At 41.0% G+C, this 15,000-nt stretch overlaps 1 protein-coding gene across 1 annotated transcript; it reads left to right on the top strand.

Moving 5' to 3' along the window:
• The first annotated feature begins 12,001 nt into the window (after positions 1-12,001).
• On the top strand, positions 12,002-14,881 carry ndufa2 (NADH:ubiquinone oxidoreductase subunit A2). The gene is made up of 3 exons (XM_080041527.1): positions 12,002-12,132; positions 12,947-13,053; positions 14,705-14,881. The coding sequence occupies exons 1-3, from the start codon at positions 12,029-12,031 to the stop codon at positions 14,794-14,796; spliced, it is 303 nt and encodes a 100-aa protein (XP_079897653.1). The 5' UTR covers positions 12,002-12,028; the 3' UTR covers positions 14,797-14,881.
• The last annotated feature ends 119 nt before the right edge of the window (positions 14,882-15,000 follow it).

The following is a 15,000-nucleotide window of genomic DNA, read 5'->3' as shown; positions in this document are numbered from 1 at the left end:
AGAACATTAGAATGGAAGGAACTAAATCTCTGGACCAAAACACTGTCCAATCTTGTGTGTTGGTGCAATAAAGAAAAGAGAAACCATATGGAGATAAATGTTGTTTTTATTCAATTAATTGAATCAAATCAACTGATCAGAATGAAATGTTATTGAACTTTAGTTAGTCGTGAATATTTAATGATGTAATAATTATCATCTGAAATCATTTATTTCACATTTATTTTTAACTTTATTAATTTGTGACTTTTGTGAAATGAGTGACATGTGAATATTGATACATGACCATGATAAACAAGCTCAGACACAGACACCACATAGTTTCACTTCTCGTTGGTTGGGAAACTTCTGAAACTCGATCACATGAGTCTTTAACCATCATATTCAATTTCAAAACTAATCACTTCCTGTTACGGCCGACTTTCCCAGGCTCGTTAAGTAAACATGGAATAACCCAGACAAAACCATGAATCAACGTTTAAACAATAGTGTAATGTTTATTAAAGCAATCCCAAACTCACATCAACCGGAGGGCTGTAAAAGAAAAAGGAAAACGGGAGGAAGCCTGGGACAGCCACAGTTGGACTGCGTTATTGCCCAGGTCTTCCTCCAACTCAACTATACCCCGGCCCCTCTAAAGCTACGATCAAAACAAAAGAACACAACCTAACAGCCCTCCAGTAACTAAATCATAAGACAAAGTAAGAGCAGGAACACGCAGGTCAGCAGCTGGGAGCAGTTTGCGCTGAGTGAGAGAGCCAGAGACCGGCACAGGCCACACAGGGTCTTGAAACGGGCCCCGAGATCGTTAAGACCGCCCCTGCACGCTTGTCGTGCCGCCTGACGAAACGCTACGTCTTCTCTCTGCCCGCTCGCCTCTCCATTGAGAATGCATTAGTGGGCGAAACAAACGCCTCGGCCCGTGTGACTGTTGGACTGCGTTATTGCCCAGGTCTTCCTCCAACTAAACTATACCCCGGCCCCTCTAAAACTACGATCAAAACACAGCAGACCCGGGTTAGAATCCAGCCCGAGTCATTCTCTGCATGTCATTCCCCGCTCTTGTTACGGCTGGAAAAGGAGGACACGGGCGCGGAGACAGAACCAGTTTAAGAGGGTTTATTTAACAAGAATCAGCTGGGGGTTCGGGCCGGGGTCCAGGGAAAATCCAACTGTCCTGGGGGGGGGGAGGGGTGGGGGGTCCAGGGGGAGAGCAACGGAGAAAGTCCAGAGGATTGAGCGAGAGCAGGCTAGAGCAGGCGGGCAGAGGGGTCCGGGAGGAAGTGCTGGCTAGTGCAGGTTGGAGTCAGGCCGGGAGTGCTGAGGAAGAGAGAACAGGAATTAGGATGAGGCAAATGCAAACAGAGCTGCAAACAGGTAGGTAAGCTAGGACCAGCGACTGATCGTGAGGAACTGAGACTATAATCTGGCAGTGTCTGGAAGGTCGGGCCGGCTATATGAAGAGCGGTTGATTAGTGATAGGTGGCAGCTGTGAACGATGGTCCCTGACTCCAACACACCTGACTCCAACCCTGCAATCACAACCAGACAAAAGACACGGCAAAGGGCAAACACAACACAGGGGCAACAAGGCTCAGGCAGGATCATGACATCTCTGACACATTTCATCTCTGTCTCTACACACTGTCTAATAAAGCATAAAAAATGGCAAAAAAAAAGTGTCTTTAAATCTCAAACACCATCAATTAATTCAGTAGAAGATTAAAATCAAGAATCAATAAACTGTAAATATTCAAACTTCAATAAATGATCAAAACAATTCCACCAGCACATGATTATACATAAAGTTATAAAAGGTTAATACACATTAACCCATTAACGTGTGCATGGTGTAAATACAGGGCCAGTATCACATTGGAGGCTCAACACTCAACGATTCTCTGTTCTTATTGGCTGTTGGGACTGTCCATTCACTTTGGCATGACTTTGTTGGTGTAGACCAGGGGTGCCCACAAGTTTTCAGCTTGTGAGCTACTTTTATAATGACCAAGTCAAGAAGATCTACCTACTATAAAAATGCAAAACATATGAGGTCCTGGGGCTGAGGGGTTTCGTGGGCCCCCTGAGAGTCCGTCTTACAACACAAAACCTGTAATATTTATTTTGATTAACAAACAAATCATTTTAAGGTACTACTCAGGGCCTTTTAGGGGGGTTCGGGGACATGTCCCCCCGGAAGAAAAATTTGAAACTTTTAAAGTAAAATGTATCAATCTGGTGCATTTTGAGAAGAATACTAAGGCTAAATCAGCTGTGTCCTATGTGAGCTATTTACTACTATTTTCTGGAATAATTTTGGGACACAGAATTACCAAAAAGAAGAAAGAAAAAATGTACAGGTTTAAAAAATCTCTCTGTGAAGTCTTTTTATTTTTTTTTAAATACAGTATAGCTCAATATAGGCCCCTGCTCTTCGTAGCCACGAACAATGTAATTTAAAAAATATCAAAAATGTACTGGTGCCAGATCTCTGTATGCCCCCCCTACCTACTAAGGTTAGGGGCCTGTAATGAGCCAGTCAGTTGTTTATTTTTTTTTAAATAAAGAGCCTATATTGAGCAAGTAAAAAAAAACTGTTGAACTTTCTTGATGATGTCAAGGTGCAGTGTGTAATATGACATCATCAAGAAAGTTCTACAAAGTTCTAGAATGCAACGCTCCCTGGGTAACCCCACCCCTTTAGAATAATAACAGAAGCTACAGTGGCCTTCAAGGACAAAAACAATTCTAAATTTTAAACAATGCACCTGATGACATTCCAACAATGACACTTTCAAGATGGCAGCACTAGGCCTTGGTCCAAAATATGCAGAAATATGGACATACATGAGACCCTTTCTAAGGGTAAAAATAATAATTAAAAACGTTTTTTTCAGCAATTATGCACTAAATTAAACGTACTTATGGATGTTATAATTACTTTCTACAAAATCTGCTAGGAAATAAAACCATAAATTCTACACACTGCACCTTTAAGGAAGAACATTAGAATGGAAGGAACTAAATCTCTGGACCAAAACACTGTCCAATCTTGTGTGTTGGTGCAATAAAGAAAAGAGAAACCATATGGAGATAAATGTTGTTTTTATTAAATCAATTTAATCAAACCAACTGATCAGAATGAAATTTTATTGAACTTTAGTTAGTCGTGAATATTTAATGATGTAATAATTATCATCGGAAATCATTTATTTCACATTTATAACTTGATTAATTTGTGACTTTTGTGAAATGAGTGACATGTGAATATTGATATATGAACATGATACACAGACACAGACACCACATAGTTTCACTTCTCGTCGGTTGGGAAACTTCTGAAACTCGATGACATGAGTCTTTAACCATCATAATACATTTCAAAACTAATCACTTCCTCAAATAAAATGCCAACGTTGTTATTATAATAATATTTGAAAAAGAAAGTTATGCTGTTTACATTTACCTGCATTAACAAGCTTCACAATAAAACACACATAAAATGAACAATAGAAATGTCAATAAAAGTAAAAATCTAAAAATACTAATAGAAATATGAAGTGCTCAGTGCTGCAAAGAAAGCAAAATATCAACCAAATAGAAAAGGCATTCAGGAGCATGAGAGGCTTCAGTAAATAAAAGAAAGATTCAGGATCTTGGAGTAGTGGTAACCCCCCCCCCCCCTCCCCCCCCTCCATAGAGTCTCAGTCCTCTTCACAGCAGACCCGGGTTAGAATCCAGCCCGGGTCGTTCTCTGCATGTCATTCCCCTCTCTGACACATTTCATCTCTGTCTCTACACACCGTCTAATAAAGCATAAACAATGGCAGAAAAAATATCTTTAAATCTCAAACACCATCAATTAATTCAGTAGAAGATTGAAATCAAGAATCAATAAACTGTAAATATTCAAACTTCAATAAATGATCAAAACAATTCCACCAGCACATGATTATACATAAAGTTATAAAAGGTTAATACACATTAAACCATTAACGTGTGCATGGTGTAAATACAGGGCCAGTATCACAGTGGAGGCTCAACACTCAACGTTGCTTAACAGAGCAAAACGAACAACAAACAGACTCAGCCCGGGTACGGGTACACACTGAGGTATGAAAACCAAACAACCATCTCTCCTGAACCTGAACTAAAGTCTTCTATTGTCTAACCTAACATCAGGGAAGCTTTAAGAGGTGACATCTGCAAGGTACAAGAACTCAACAGTCGTAATCTAGATATATTTAAACGTGTAACACGGTTATATTTGGGGTTTAGATGTATTTTCATTTTTACATTGTTGATAGTGTAACCTTATTCTACAAACTACTGAGCCTGTGCATCTTCATCATTGCGATCCAACACTGACTAAAGCCTTCAGTCCACCCTTTCATACCCACGTCTCCTAGCATCAAGTCCACAGATACACTTTGTGAACCATTCCTTGAGTTCATCCCATTTTAGGGAAATTTCCACTGGTAATTTCTGAATGTCGCGGAACATTTCAGAGGTGTAGTGCACTTCATTATTGGCTGTTACCATCCTATCTATCTTATCCAGAAGGTTTTTAACCTGCACCCTGTTTGCTCCCTTTGTGTTGTCAAACACACAGTATCTGTCTCCACACCTGGAGACCAGATTTCTCACATGGATGTTGGCCTCGATAACATCATCTATGGACTCGCCTTCCAGTTTGTCTCCGTGAGTGAAAAGGACGATCGCATACCTAGCTGAATCTTCGCCAAACAGTTTGGCCAGGATCTTAAACAGTTTGACGTGTACTTCAAAGATGCTGTTTCTCTTCACCACAATGATGAAGGCATGAGGTCCTGGAGAAGCCTCTTTAACCGACTCCATGATCTCGTGAAACAGCTTTTTGGGAGTCATTACTTCTGCAGTGAATCCTGGGGTGTCCACCACCTTGAGGAGTCGGCCCTCCACCATGGCCGTTTGACAGACAGTTTCCCTGGTGACTGGATTAAAGCTATCAGCTGATCTGAACTGCTCTTCTCCCAGGATGGTGTTTCCAGTGGAACTCTTTCCTCCTCCAGGTAAACCCAGCAGCACGATCCTCCTCACCGCCGTGGGGGGGCCATCTGAAGACATTAGAGACACAAGGGTTAGAGTCCTAAAGCCAGATATAGACAAGGTGTACGCACACATGAAACGTTTATATCGGAGTATTTAGATTCATCTATTCTGAGATTGTAGATGTCAACGCTCCCTTGCTAACCCCTCAATCTCCCCTTGGGAGAATTTACAGAAGCTACGGTGGCCTTCAAGGACACGAAGCTAGTTACTAAAGATGGCATCATCCACCACCGCCTCAAGTCTTTCCACAATATCAAGTGATGAGGTGAAGATGTATTTAGTTATTTATTCTATAGTACTTCTTCTTCTTCTTGGTCTTCCAACAGGTGCATTTCCCCAGGACGCCCACTATATATTAAAACGTGTAAGGCCGTTAAGTTTGTCCGTTCTGTGCTACTGTAGAAACATGGCGGTGCAACATGGCGGCCTCAGCGCCCCGCTCCTATGGATATAAAAGGCTCATTCTAAGGTCATAAAAAACAAGAGATTTTACACTAATTTAAACATACTGATGAATATTATATTACATTTCTACTAAGTCTGTTTTGAAAAATTACAATTCCCTTTACACACTGGACCTTTTAAATAAGGAATGTGCAGAGAGAACATGTGACCTGACACAGACTGATCTATGAAACATAAAATGAGTCATTGCGTTTGAGGTGGTAACTCACAGTAAAGGGGATGTCCTGATTTCTCCAGCAGTTTTCTGACTTGCTGCTGTCCTCCATTTATATTGTTGAACATGTGAACTCTCGGGTTAAACCTTTCAACTAGAGCATTCAGTGGACCTTCTGGATCATCGTAGAGGAAAGACTCCAACGTGCTTTCTAACATGTCTTCTCCTGTGAAGAGCAGGAAACAGTTGTTTAACCCCTGATCTCCGAGGACTCTTTCCACTGCCTCTGCAGCGTTCTTCTGCTCTTCTGTGAATCGATCTAATTTAATAACCAACAGGAAAAGACAAGGTCTGGAGGACCTCAGCAGCTCCTCACACTTGGTCTGAACCTTTCTATCAGATCCTGATATTAATATTCCTGGAGTATCGACCAATGTGATCCGTTTCCCTAACACAGTCTCAGAGACTTCAGAGATCCTTTTAGTCACTGATTTAGAGGATGGTCTGGACTCAAACGCTGGTCTCCCCAGGATGGTGTTTCCTGAAGCACTTTTACCGACTCCAGAGTTTCCCAGGAGGACGATGGTCAGATCTGGATCTGGACTGGACGCCATGTTGGATCAACACAGAACCTGCTGGAGACACAGAGAGAAAGTTAGAAAGTCTGAATGGTGGTGGTGAAGAAGCTTGAGGAAAACGGTTTATTCCATAATTTTATTTAAGGAGCAAGAATAAGAATGGTTCAAAAAGACCCCATGAAAGATCTCGGTAGATGAGGAGAGAGCTGCTCAAAGGAAACCCTGGAGCCAGGCCCGCAGTGGAGAAAGAGTCATTGGCCTAAGGTGCCTCAAGGGGCGGTAACACTCAAACACTGTGGTGAACAGGGAAGTCGACATTCGAGACCATCCGGCACCTTCAAGAGGGGGATACTGGGCAACATTCAAGCAGGAAGTAATCTGCTGGTGGAAGGAGCACTTTAAAGGAACTCCTGAACTCCCGGACAAGCCCCCAATATGTTACGACCCCAAGCTCGAGGGAAGCAACATATAGTACTCAAACAAGGTTTAGATTTAAGAAAACTAAGTTAATTGTAACACAAAGATAAAGGAAACTCAAGATGGTGGAAACAATGCTGCTGGTCCTGGAGAGAGAGAGAGAGAGAGAGAGAGAGAGAGAGAGAGAGAGAGAGAGAGAGTGGGGCCTCAGAGGCTTTAAAGGCAGAAGGAGGTGAACCAGGTAACAAGGGGGAGAAGGAGGAGGTGCTCCAGGTACTGACTTCATGTCAGAAAAAGTTTGTTGGTAAATCAGAAATCTTGATGCCATTTTCACAGTTTTCAGCTCAGACTCCTGCCTGACCAGGTTCAGTTGTAAAGCTTTTAGTTTAGAACTGGTTAGTGTGTTGATATTTGCGGTATAAATGAAGCTAAACTTGTTTACATTGGTCTCCATGCTGCATTGGCCAAAAGTAAACAAAACCGACAGCCGGCCGGTGCCATGCCCATGTAGGTAGGTATAGAGTAAATGAGCAGGGCGGTGCATGCACGCCCATGTAGATCTGACCAGTCAGAGCAGACTAGGCTAGACAAGAAGGGGGGCAGATGTCAAAACCAACCTTTTGAGATAAAGAGCAGAAAAGGCTGGAAAAGGCGATGAAGAAATGGGCAATGGTAGAAAACTATTGGGTTTTATGAACAATAAACCATGAAAACCTTTTCTTGTAGACCTCAGAAATAAACATTTCAACCCGAGAATTATTTCCCCTATATAACGATTATTTAAAAAAATTCATTCACACACAGTCATACCGGTGGTGGTAAACTACGATAGTAGCCACAGCTGCCCTGGGGCAGACTGACGGAAGCGTGGCTGCCATTCAGCGCCTACGGCCCCTCAGACCACCACCTCAAACATACAGCAGTCATACACATTCAGAGTAAAATCTATACTGTCCATATTAGTGTCCAAAGTTTTTACTCAAAAAATAAAAAGCAATTTAACCCTTATGCCCCATTGCTGGAGATTTGTGTATCTGGGGTCGCATTTTTGAGATAATTTTGGCAGTGATTGTCCCCTAGAATTTGGTAAGGAGGTGTGTTTTACAATGAAGTTTGGATATTCTGAGTTTCATCCATATCTACTTAATTTTGACTGTGTGAGATGTTTTTGTTACACTGGGACCGTTAACTACACGATTTGTACCATTGACTTCCATTATAACGGCATTTGTTGACCTCCCCCCTTAAAATTAAAGTGAAAAATTATTTTGTCTGTAATTTCCAATTTCTCTGTAGTAAACTTGATAAACTTATGTAAAAATAAGGTAAATAAAAAGAATGCCCCATTTTGCCCTGATTTGCTCTATGTCGGCCCGCTGTAGCTTTCCAGCAGCTTGTTGACCAGGTTGTCCACCCAGGTTGGGATCCTGGAAGGTCCTGGATATCATTTCTGGTGAACAACCTTTTACAACGCTCCATGTCTGTTTTTCCAAAAAAAGGGGTTTTGCCCCCTAGGTATCCTTGTATAATTCATGGCTGCAAACCAATAAAAAAATACAATACAATGGTTTTGATGTGTAGTTAGTGAACACATCTTTTAGTCAGAATGGTTGAAGTGAAAAATATTTTCCAGGAGTCAGTCTGTGTGAACTCAAATCACAGACACTGAAATCCTTGTGTAAAAAGATGCCATTTCGTAAACTCATAAAAAGCCATAAAACCAGTATTTTTGATTCCTTGGCAATGGCAAGATAAAATCAGAATTTATATAATTTTTTCCATTCATTTTGAAGGTAAGGCATCACATTTTAGGTTTTAACTAATTTCTAGTTGATTTATTCATTTCATATGGTCTCAAACCGAGAAACAAACATGCCAAATGACATTTTCATATTTTCTGTCAAACTTCAGGATTACTGGCCACTGTGACAAAAAATCTAAAGAAAAATGTCAAAGGTGTTCTGATATGGATAGTATGGAGTATGGTCTGCATGTCCATGACAAAATAAGATTGTGTGTCATGCGATATTAGGGCTGCAAATCTGTACCCCTTGTAATTTCTCTCCTCTCATATACACACACACAAGCACACTTTCACACACACACACACATGCACTTACACATGCACACACACACACACAGACACATACACACACGCTCACAAAAAAAAAAAAAAAAAATGTTATTTTGTAGTTTTAGTGAGTGGTTTTCATCATAAAAAATCATATTTTGATGATAAAAGAGGTGATAAAATGGGTAAATTTTACTATTCTCTTTCATTTTACCCAATTGTATTGTGTTTTCTGCAGTAATATGGGAAATCAGAGGCAAAAAAAGTGTTTCACTTTAATTTAAAGGCGGGCCAAAAAGTTTTGTTATAATGTAAGACTTACATTATAACAAAACTTTAAGTCAATGGTAGAAATCTAACTTTTTTTATTCAATTTGACATTATTCAAAAAGTAATAATGCCCCAAATTCAATTTTCTCAACTATTGTTCAGATGGGTGAGCCGGTGATACTAATAATAATCAAAGTAAAAACAATTATTTGAATATTGAATTTTAGTGTATTTTTCTAAAAAGCAGTTGGTGGTATATGATCGAAACTGGCATCTAAAGGGTTAATTTTTAATTGTGATTAATTAAATCATGACATAGATTGAACAACAACCCCTTCATGAAAATTATGGGAAAAAAAATTGTGAAAAAAGATCTTTCATAATTTTAATGCAATTTAAAGGTCAGAATACACAAAATGTACTTAACGGTCCCAGTGTAACTTTTTTATTCAATTTGACATTAAACAAAAAGTAATAATGCACCAAATATAATTTTCTCACCTATTATTCAGATGGGTGAGCCGGTGATACTAATAATAATCAAAGTTTAATAAAAAAGTTGAATATTGAATTTATGTGTATTTTTCAAAAAAGCGGTTAGTGGTATATGATCAAAAATGGCATCTAAAGGGTTAATTTTTATTTGTGATTTATTAAATCACAACATAAATTGAATAACAACCCCTTCACGAAAAAAATGAAAAAAAAATTGTGAAAAAATATTGATCTTTCATCATCAGTGTAACTTTTTTTTAATAGGGCATAAGGGTTAAATAAAAACATATTAAAAGCTTTAAATCAGTTAACCTAAACATTTTACACAAGGAAGTTAGAAAGAGATCAAACTCACACTGACCTGTTTCCTGCTTGTAGAATCCAGAATATGGAATTAAAATCAGAAAAAGGCACCTGGGCTTACGAGCCAGGGATGAAGCGTGGTTACAAAGCCTGTTGTTAAAGGAAAGTCAGAGGGAGGACGTCACATTACATATATAGACCTACACTGATTATTGTCCAGGGGGTGACTGATTTCTTATACAGAGCCAAGAGGCTGGATGACGTCGGCCAATCATATCAGTCATATAGCTTAGGCAAGGCAGGGCGATGGTTTTTGTACAGGACAATTCAAACACACGTTTACTGCAATTCAAATCTACAAATATATTAAAACATGATGATTAAAAACGAAAACAAATAATATTTTTCAAGACCTTAGAGAAGTCACCTGATAGGAGGGACTTGTTGACAATCTGCTGTAGATCTGAGGCAACACAACACAACACAACACAACACATGGACAAAATGGGAAAAACATAAACAATCAATCAGCAAATCAGCAGTGGAAAGAGTTCAATTGACCCAATACTTATTTTAGAGGTTAGCATTTATATACGTGCAGCGTCTTTCCCCCTCTGCAACGGTACAATGCTGACTTCTGCTACAGCCACGTCTCCCCCAAACTCCTTATAGTGACTGATGGCCATCTCCATAAGGTAACACACTAACTGTGTGTGTGTGTGTGTGTGTGTGTGTGTGTGTGTGTGTGTGTGTGTGTGTGTGTGTGTGTGTGTGTGTGTGTGTGTGTCTATAATGTAACATACTTTTTTATAGCCTACCTAGTACCTCGTACATTTTGACTTCAAATATACTGAGCTATCCCTTTAAGAAGCTGAATCTTGATACATGAGTAAGGGAGAGTGGGGTAAAGCAGAGTTTCGTGTGCGTGACAGGTACAGGTAAACATGGCGTGCAGAGGGAGGAATGTGATCTGATATAAAACAACAGGTTCAGACAAAGATTTAGCGACTGTTGTGATTTCTGGGAACTCTGATGGAGAACAGGAACACACACACACACACACACACACACACACACACACACACACACAAACACACACACACACACACACACACACACACACACACACACACACATACATACATACATACATACACACACACACTCTCAGCAAGTCTCAACAATAACAAGAGCGATCGTTGGCAGTGAAATTGCTTGTTCCCAGACTCTCTCCAACAAATAAAATTAAGACATAATGTATATTTTAATTTCATTTTCATTTAACCTTTATTCATACTTCATGACCCACCCCACCACACCTGACCCCCCCCCCCACCACACCTGACCCCCCCCCCCCATCACACCCGACCATTCCAAACCTCTTTTTCAATCTGTATCTTGTTTTTCCGTTGTTTTTGTTTGTTTTTGTTTTTCTTCTGTAGGCCTATTGTATATTCTATGTAAAGCGTCTTTGAGTGACCTCCAGAAAAGCGCTATATAAATCTTATCAATTATAATTATTATTATGATCACAATGTTTCAAATCCTCCGTTACAGCAGGTGGCGGCAGAGACTATCACAAACTATCACTGTTCTGTTCTGTTCTTTTCTTTTTTTAACCTTTATTTCTACAGGTAAATCCCATTGAGACCGAAGACTCTTTTGCAAAGGAGACCTGTTAGCATAGGCTACCTACCACCATACTGTTAGCATAGGCCATCCTGCCACCCACACACTGTTGTCCTCTCTTGACTCCATGGAGAGGGTTTGGCTTCTGGCAGAAACCACTGACACCAAAACTGCCTCTGTGTCTCTCTCCCTCCGCCTGTGTGTGTTTGTGGTTAACACGCCCAGACACTGTAAGAAAATGATTTAATTCTCATTCTGAGGAGACACTACACCATTGCCAATGAACTGCTACATGCTAACAGTATTCAAATGCATCACCACACACTTTACTGTGTGATATCTAGTGTACCGTACATGTCCAGTAACAAGTAAAGAGTAACGTGCTCAACACTGTTCGAGATCAATTAACAGAATATGAGTTTTGAACTCAAATCATGATCATAATGTTTCATCTCCTCCGTTACAGCAGGTGGCGGCAGAGAGCAGGACGGTGGTTCGTTTCCCGCTAATTAAACCCACGAAGAAGAGAAGTCCTTCACACACACAGAAACAAACATGGCGGCCGCTGCAGTTCGGAGTCTTGGTGCTAATTTGGGGAAAAACCTCCGTGAGATCCGCGTCCACCTCTGCCAGACCTCCGCGGCCAGCAGCGGGGCGAGGTGAGCTCACAGCCGGGGGAGGGTGAGCCCTAAGGCGGGGAGGGAACTGGGATGAGTCGGTGCTATAAGACCCAGGGCTACAGCTAGCTTAGCGTCACAACATCCAGAATGACCTGAGAGCAGCTAACAGGCTAGTGGTTAGCAGTCAGTGTCAATGTTTAGATTAAGTTCAGACGCAGCAGGCTGAAACATTCTTTGTTTTTTAAAAGCGCTTATAAGCTTTTTCAGATATATTGTCTATCTTCCATAACATGTCTTCTTTCATACTCTCTCTCTCTCTCCCTCTCTTCCATAACATGTCTTCTTTCATACTAGTATTTATAAATCCAAGGTCCAAAATGTACATTCAGGTGTTTATTTGACTAAACCTTGTCTGTTTGCGTTACAATAACCAGGATATTAGCAACAATGCAATGACAAGTAGATCAGTCTGTGTTTATTAAAACAATAGCGTACATACAATCATATAGCAAATACTGTTATGTATGTTAATATGTCGTCAACAATTGTGCAGGTTAAGATTTTAGTCTCTGCACAAAAGTTATTGGGTCAACCTTTAAGAACAGAAAAAACAGAAAAGCAGAATATTGACTGAGCAGATTAGAGGTGAAGTCACAGGAACAGCTACTAAGCCTGGGGGAATTCATATTGAAAATGTGTAACTTTAAAAACTATCTATGGATCTTTATCAATTATTTAAACTGTGTGTGTGTGTGTGTGTGTGTGTGTGTGTGTGTGTGTGTGTGTGTGTGTGTGTGTGTGTGTGTGTGTGTGTGTGTGTGTGTGTGTGTGTGTGTGTGTGTGTGTGTTACAGGGAGTTTGTGGAGCAGCACTATGTGACCCTGAAGAAAGCCAACCCAACGTTCCCCATCCTGATCAGAGAATGTTCTGGAGTCCAGGCCAGGGTCTGGGCCAGGCACGGTGAGACAGGCAGACAGACAGACAGACAGAGAGACAGACAGACAGACACAGTCAGACAGACAGAGAGACAGACAGGCACACAGACAGCCAGGGTCTGGGCCAGGCACGGTGAGACAGACAGGCAGGCAGGCAGGCAGACACACACACACACACACACACACACACACACACACACACACACACAGACACACACACACACACAGACAGACAGACAGACAGACAGACAAAGGCATACTAAAATCAACAGTTACAAGTTCTTCATAGACACTGTAAAGGTGTAATCAGTGATTCTGCAGAACGCTTGTTGTCAAAATCACTTTTAGTCAAAATCAGTGAATATCTCCTCATGATCCGCTACCTGTCTGTACTGTGTGTGAGCTGAAAATAAATCCAGTGTTTATTCACCATAGCCAACATGCCAGTTTACAGAGTTTAGGCTGTATATATATTAGAGGTGGGCATAGATTATTTTTTTTAATCTAGATTAATCTCATTGAATTTTGGAATTAATCTAGATTCAAATGTCTCATTTGAATTCATTCATAATATGTTTGTGCTCCTAAATAATGACTCAAAGTAAGTCTTTGTGTGCTCCTAAATAATGACTCAAAGTAAGTCTGTGTGCTCCTAAATAATGACTCAAAGTAAGTCTTTGAGAACGTGTTTCTCAAGCCAGGTGGCGCATCAGACCAGGGGCTCATCTCCTGTGCAGGTGCACACCTAATGCATCAAGTTAACTTGCGTGCAGAAAGAGGATGTCACGGAACTCATGTCCGTTAGCTTTTCAATATAAGACTGTCAAAATAAAAGTCCCGCAAAACAATCGTTATTTTGGGGATTAACTTCTCCGCGTGAGAAATTTGAGTTGTAGGCTAGCGTGTGAGAGTGTGAGCTGGTTGATATGAGTGTGTCTCACGGCCAAAAGGGTGAGACTTGGCAGCTCTGTCAGTTGTCAAACAAAGCGGACGGACGTGGTCTCTATAGCAACGAGTTCAGCTGAGCTATCACTGATAAAAAAAAATATTGTTTCCATAATGATTTCCATAGCCTTAAGCCATAGGCTAGCCTACATGTTGTGTAATTCAGTGATTTTCAACCTTTAATGAGTCGAGGCTATGCATTGGCTTTGGCGATTTCCCTTGCCTCTTTTTTTTCTCTCCACACAAAGCTCTCCCATTGCACACACGCATGCCCCGGCCGCTTCCGAGAGCACAGACTGTTAGAACTCCTACAGTAAACCAATTCCGCATTGCACAAGGTGCAAACAACCTTGGTCTTGTCGAGGTTTCCATTGGGAAGCTTCTTAAAAATACATTTTCCCTGAAGCAAACCCGGCGGCTTCCTAGCTGCATCCATGTCAGCACGTTACGTTTGATGTGGTAGGCTACACAGGTGCGAAGTCAGACTCGTTCTGACTCGTGCACTACAGTGCAATTCGGCCAGGTATATATCCGCGCTAAAATAAGAGGAACAAGAGATTAACGGCGATATTTTTTTTATCGCCGATAAGAGTCTGGCGTTAACGCAGCACGTTAACGCCGTTATCGGCCCACCACTAATATTAACACTGTAGCGGATCGTGTGAAAAGATATACTAATAATGATGTCTGTCTGTCTGTCTGTCTGTCTGTCTGTCTCTCTGTGTTTTCAGACTTCGGTAAAGAGAGCAGTGTCTCGGTGGACAACCTGTCAGCTGACCAGGTGGCTGCGGCGCTGCAGACCTTGGCTCAATCCAAACCCTAAACCCCCCTGCCTCTCTAGAGTGGTTCAGTCCAAACCTACTGTGTACATGTGTTGATATGAATATGAATAAACAGATATAAAAACATCTCTGTGTCCTGCTGCTTTGCTACATTTTAATCAGGTTTAATCATTGGGAGGAGGATTATATGGGCGTCTGGCTGTGGTGAAGTGTGTAGGGCGGTTCGGTCGTCCACTGGGTTACAG

This window comes from Ammodytes marinus, assembly GCF_949987685.1.
Source record: "Ammodytes marinus genome assembly, chromosome: 14".
Lineage (NCBI taxonomy): Eukaryota > Metazoa > Chordata > Actinopteri > Uranoscopiformes > Ammodytidae > Ammodytes > Ammodytes marinus.
This window is presented reverse-complemented; position numbering and strand designations above follow the sequence as displayed.

Bases quoted from the DNA above. Each gene is read 5' to 3' on its own strand.
- ndufa2 (XM_080041527.1), top strand. From the start codon at position 12,029: ATGGCGGCCGCTGCAGTTCGGAGTCTTGGTGCTAATTTGGGGAAAAAC. The intron at 12,133-12,946 runs GTGAGCTCACAG...TGTGTGTTACAG, and splicing joins GCGGCCAGCAGCGGGGCGAG to GGAGTTTGTGGAGCAGCACT. The intron at 13,054-14,704 runs GTGAGACAGGCA...CTGTGTTTTCAG, and splicing joins CAGGGTCTGGGCCAGGCACG to ACTTCGGTAAAGAGAGCAGT.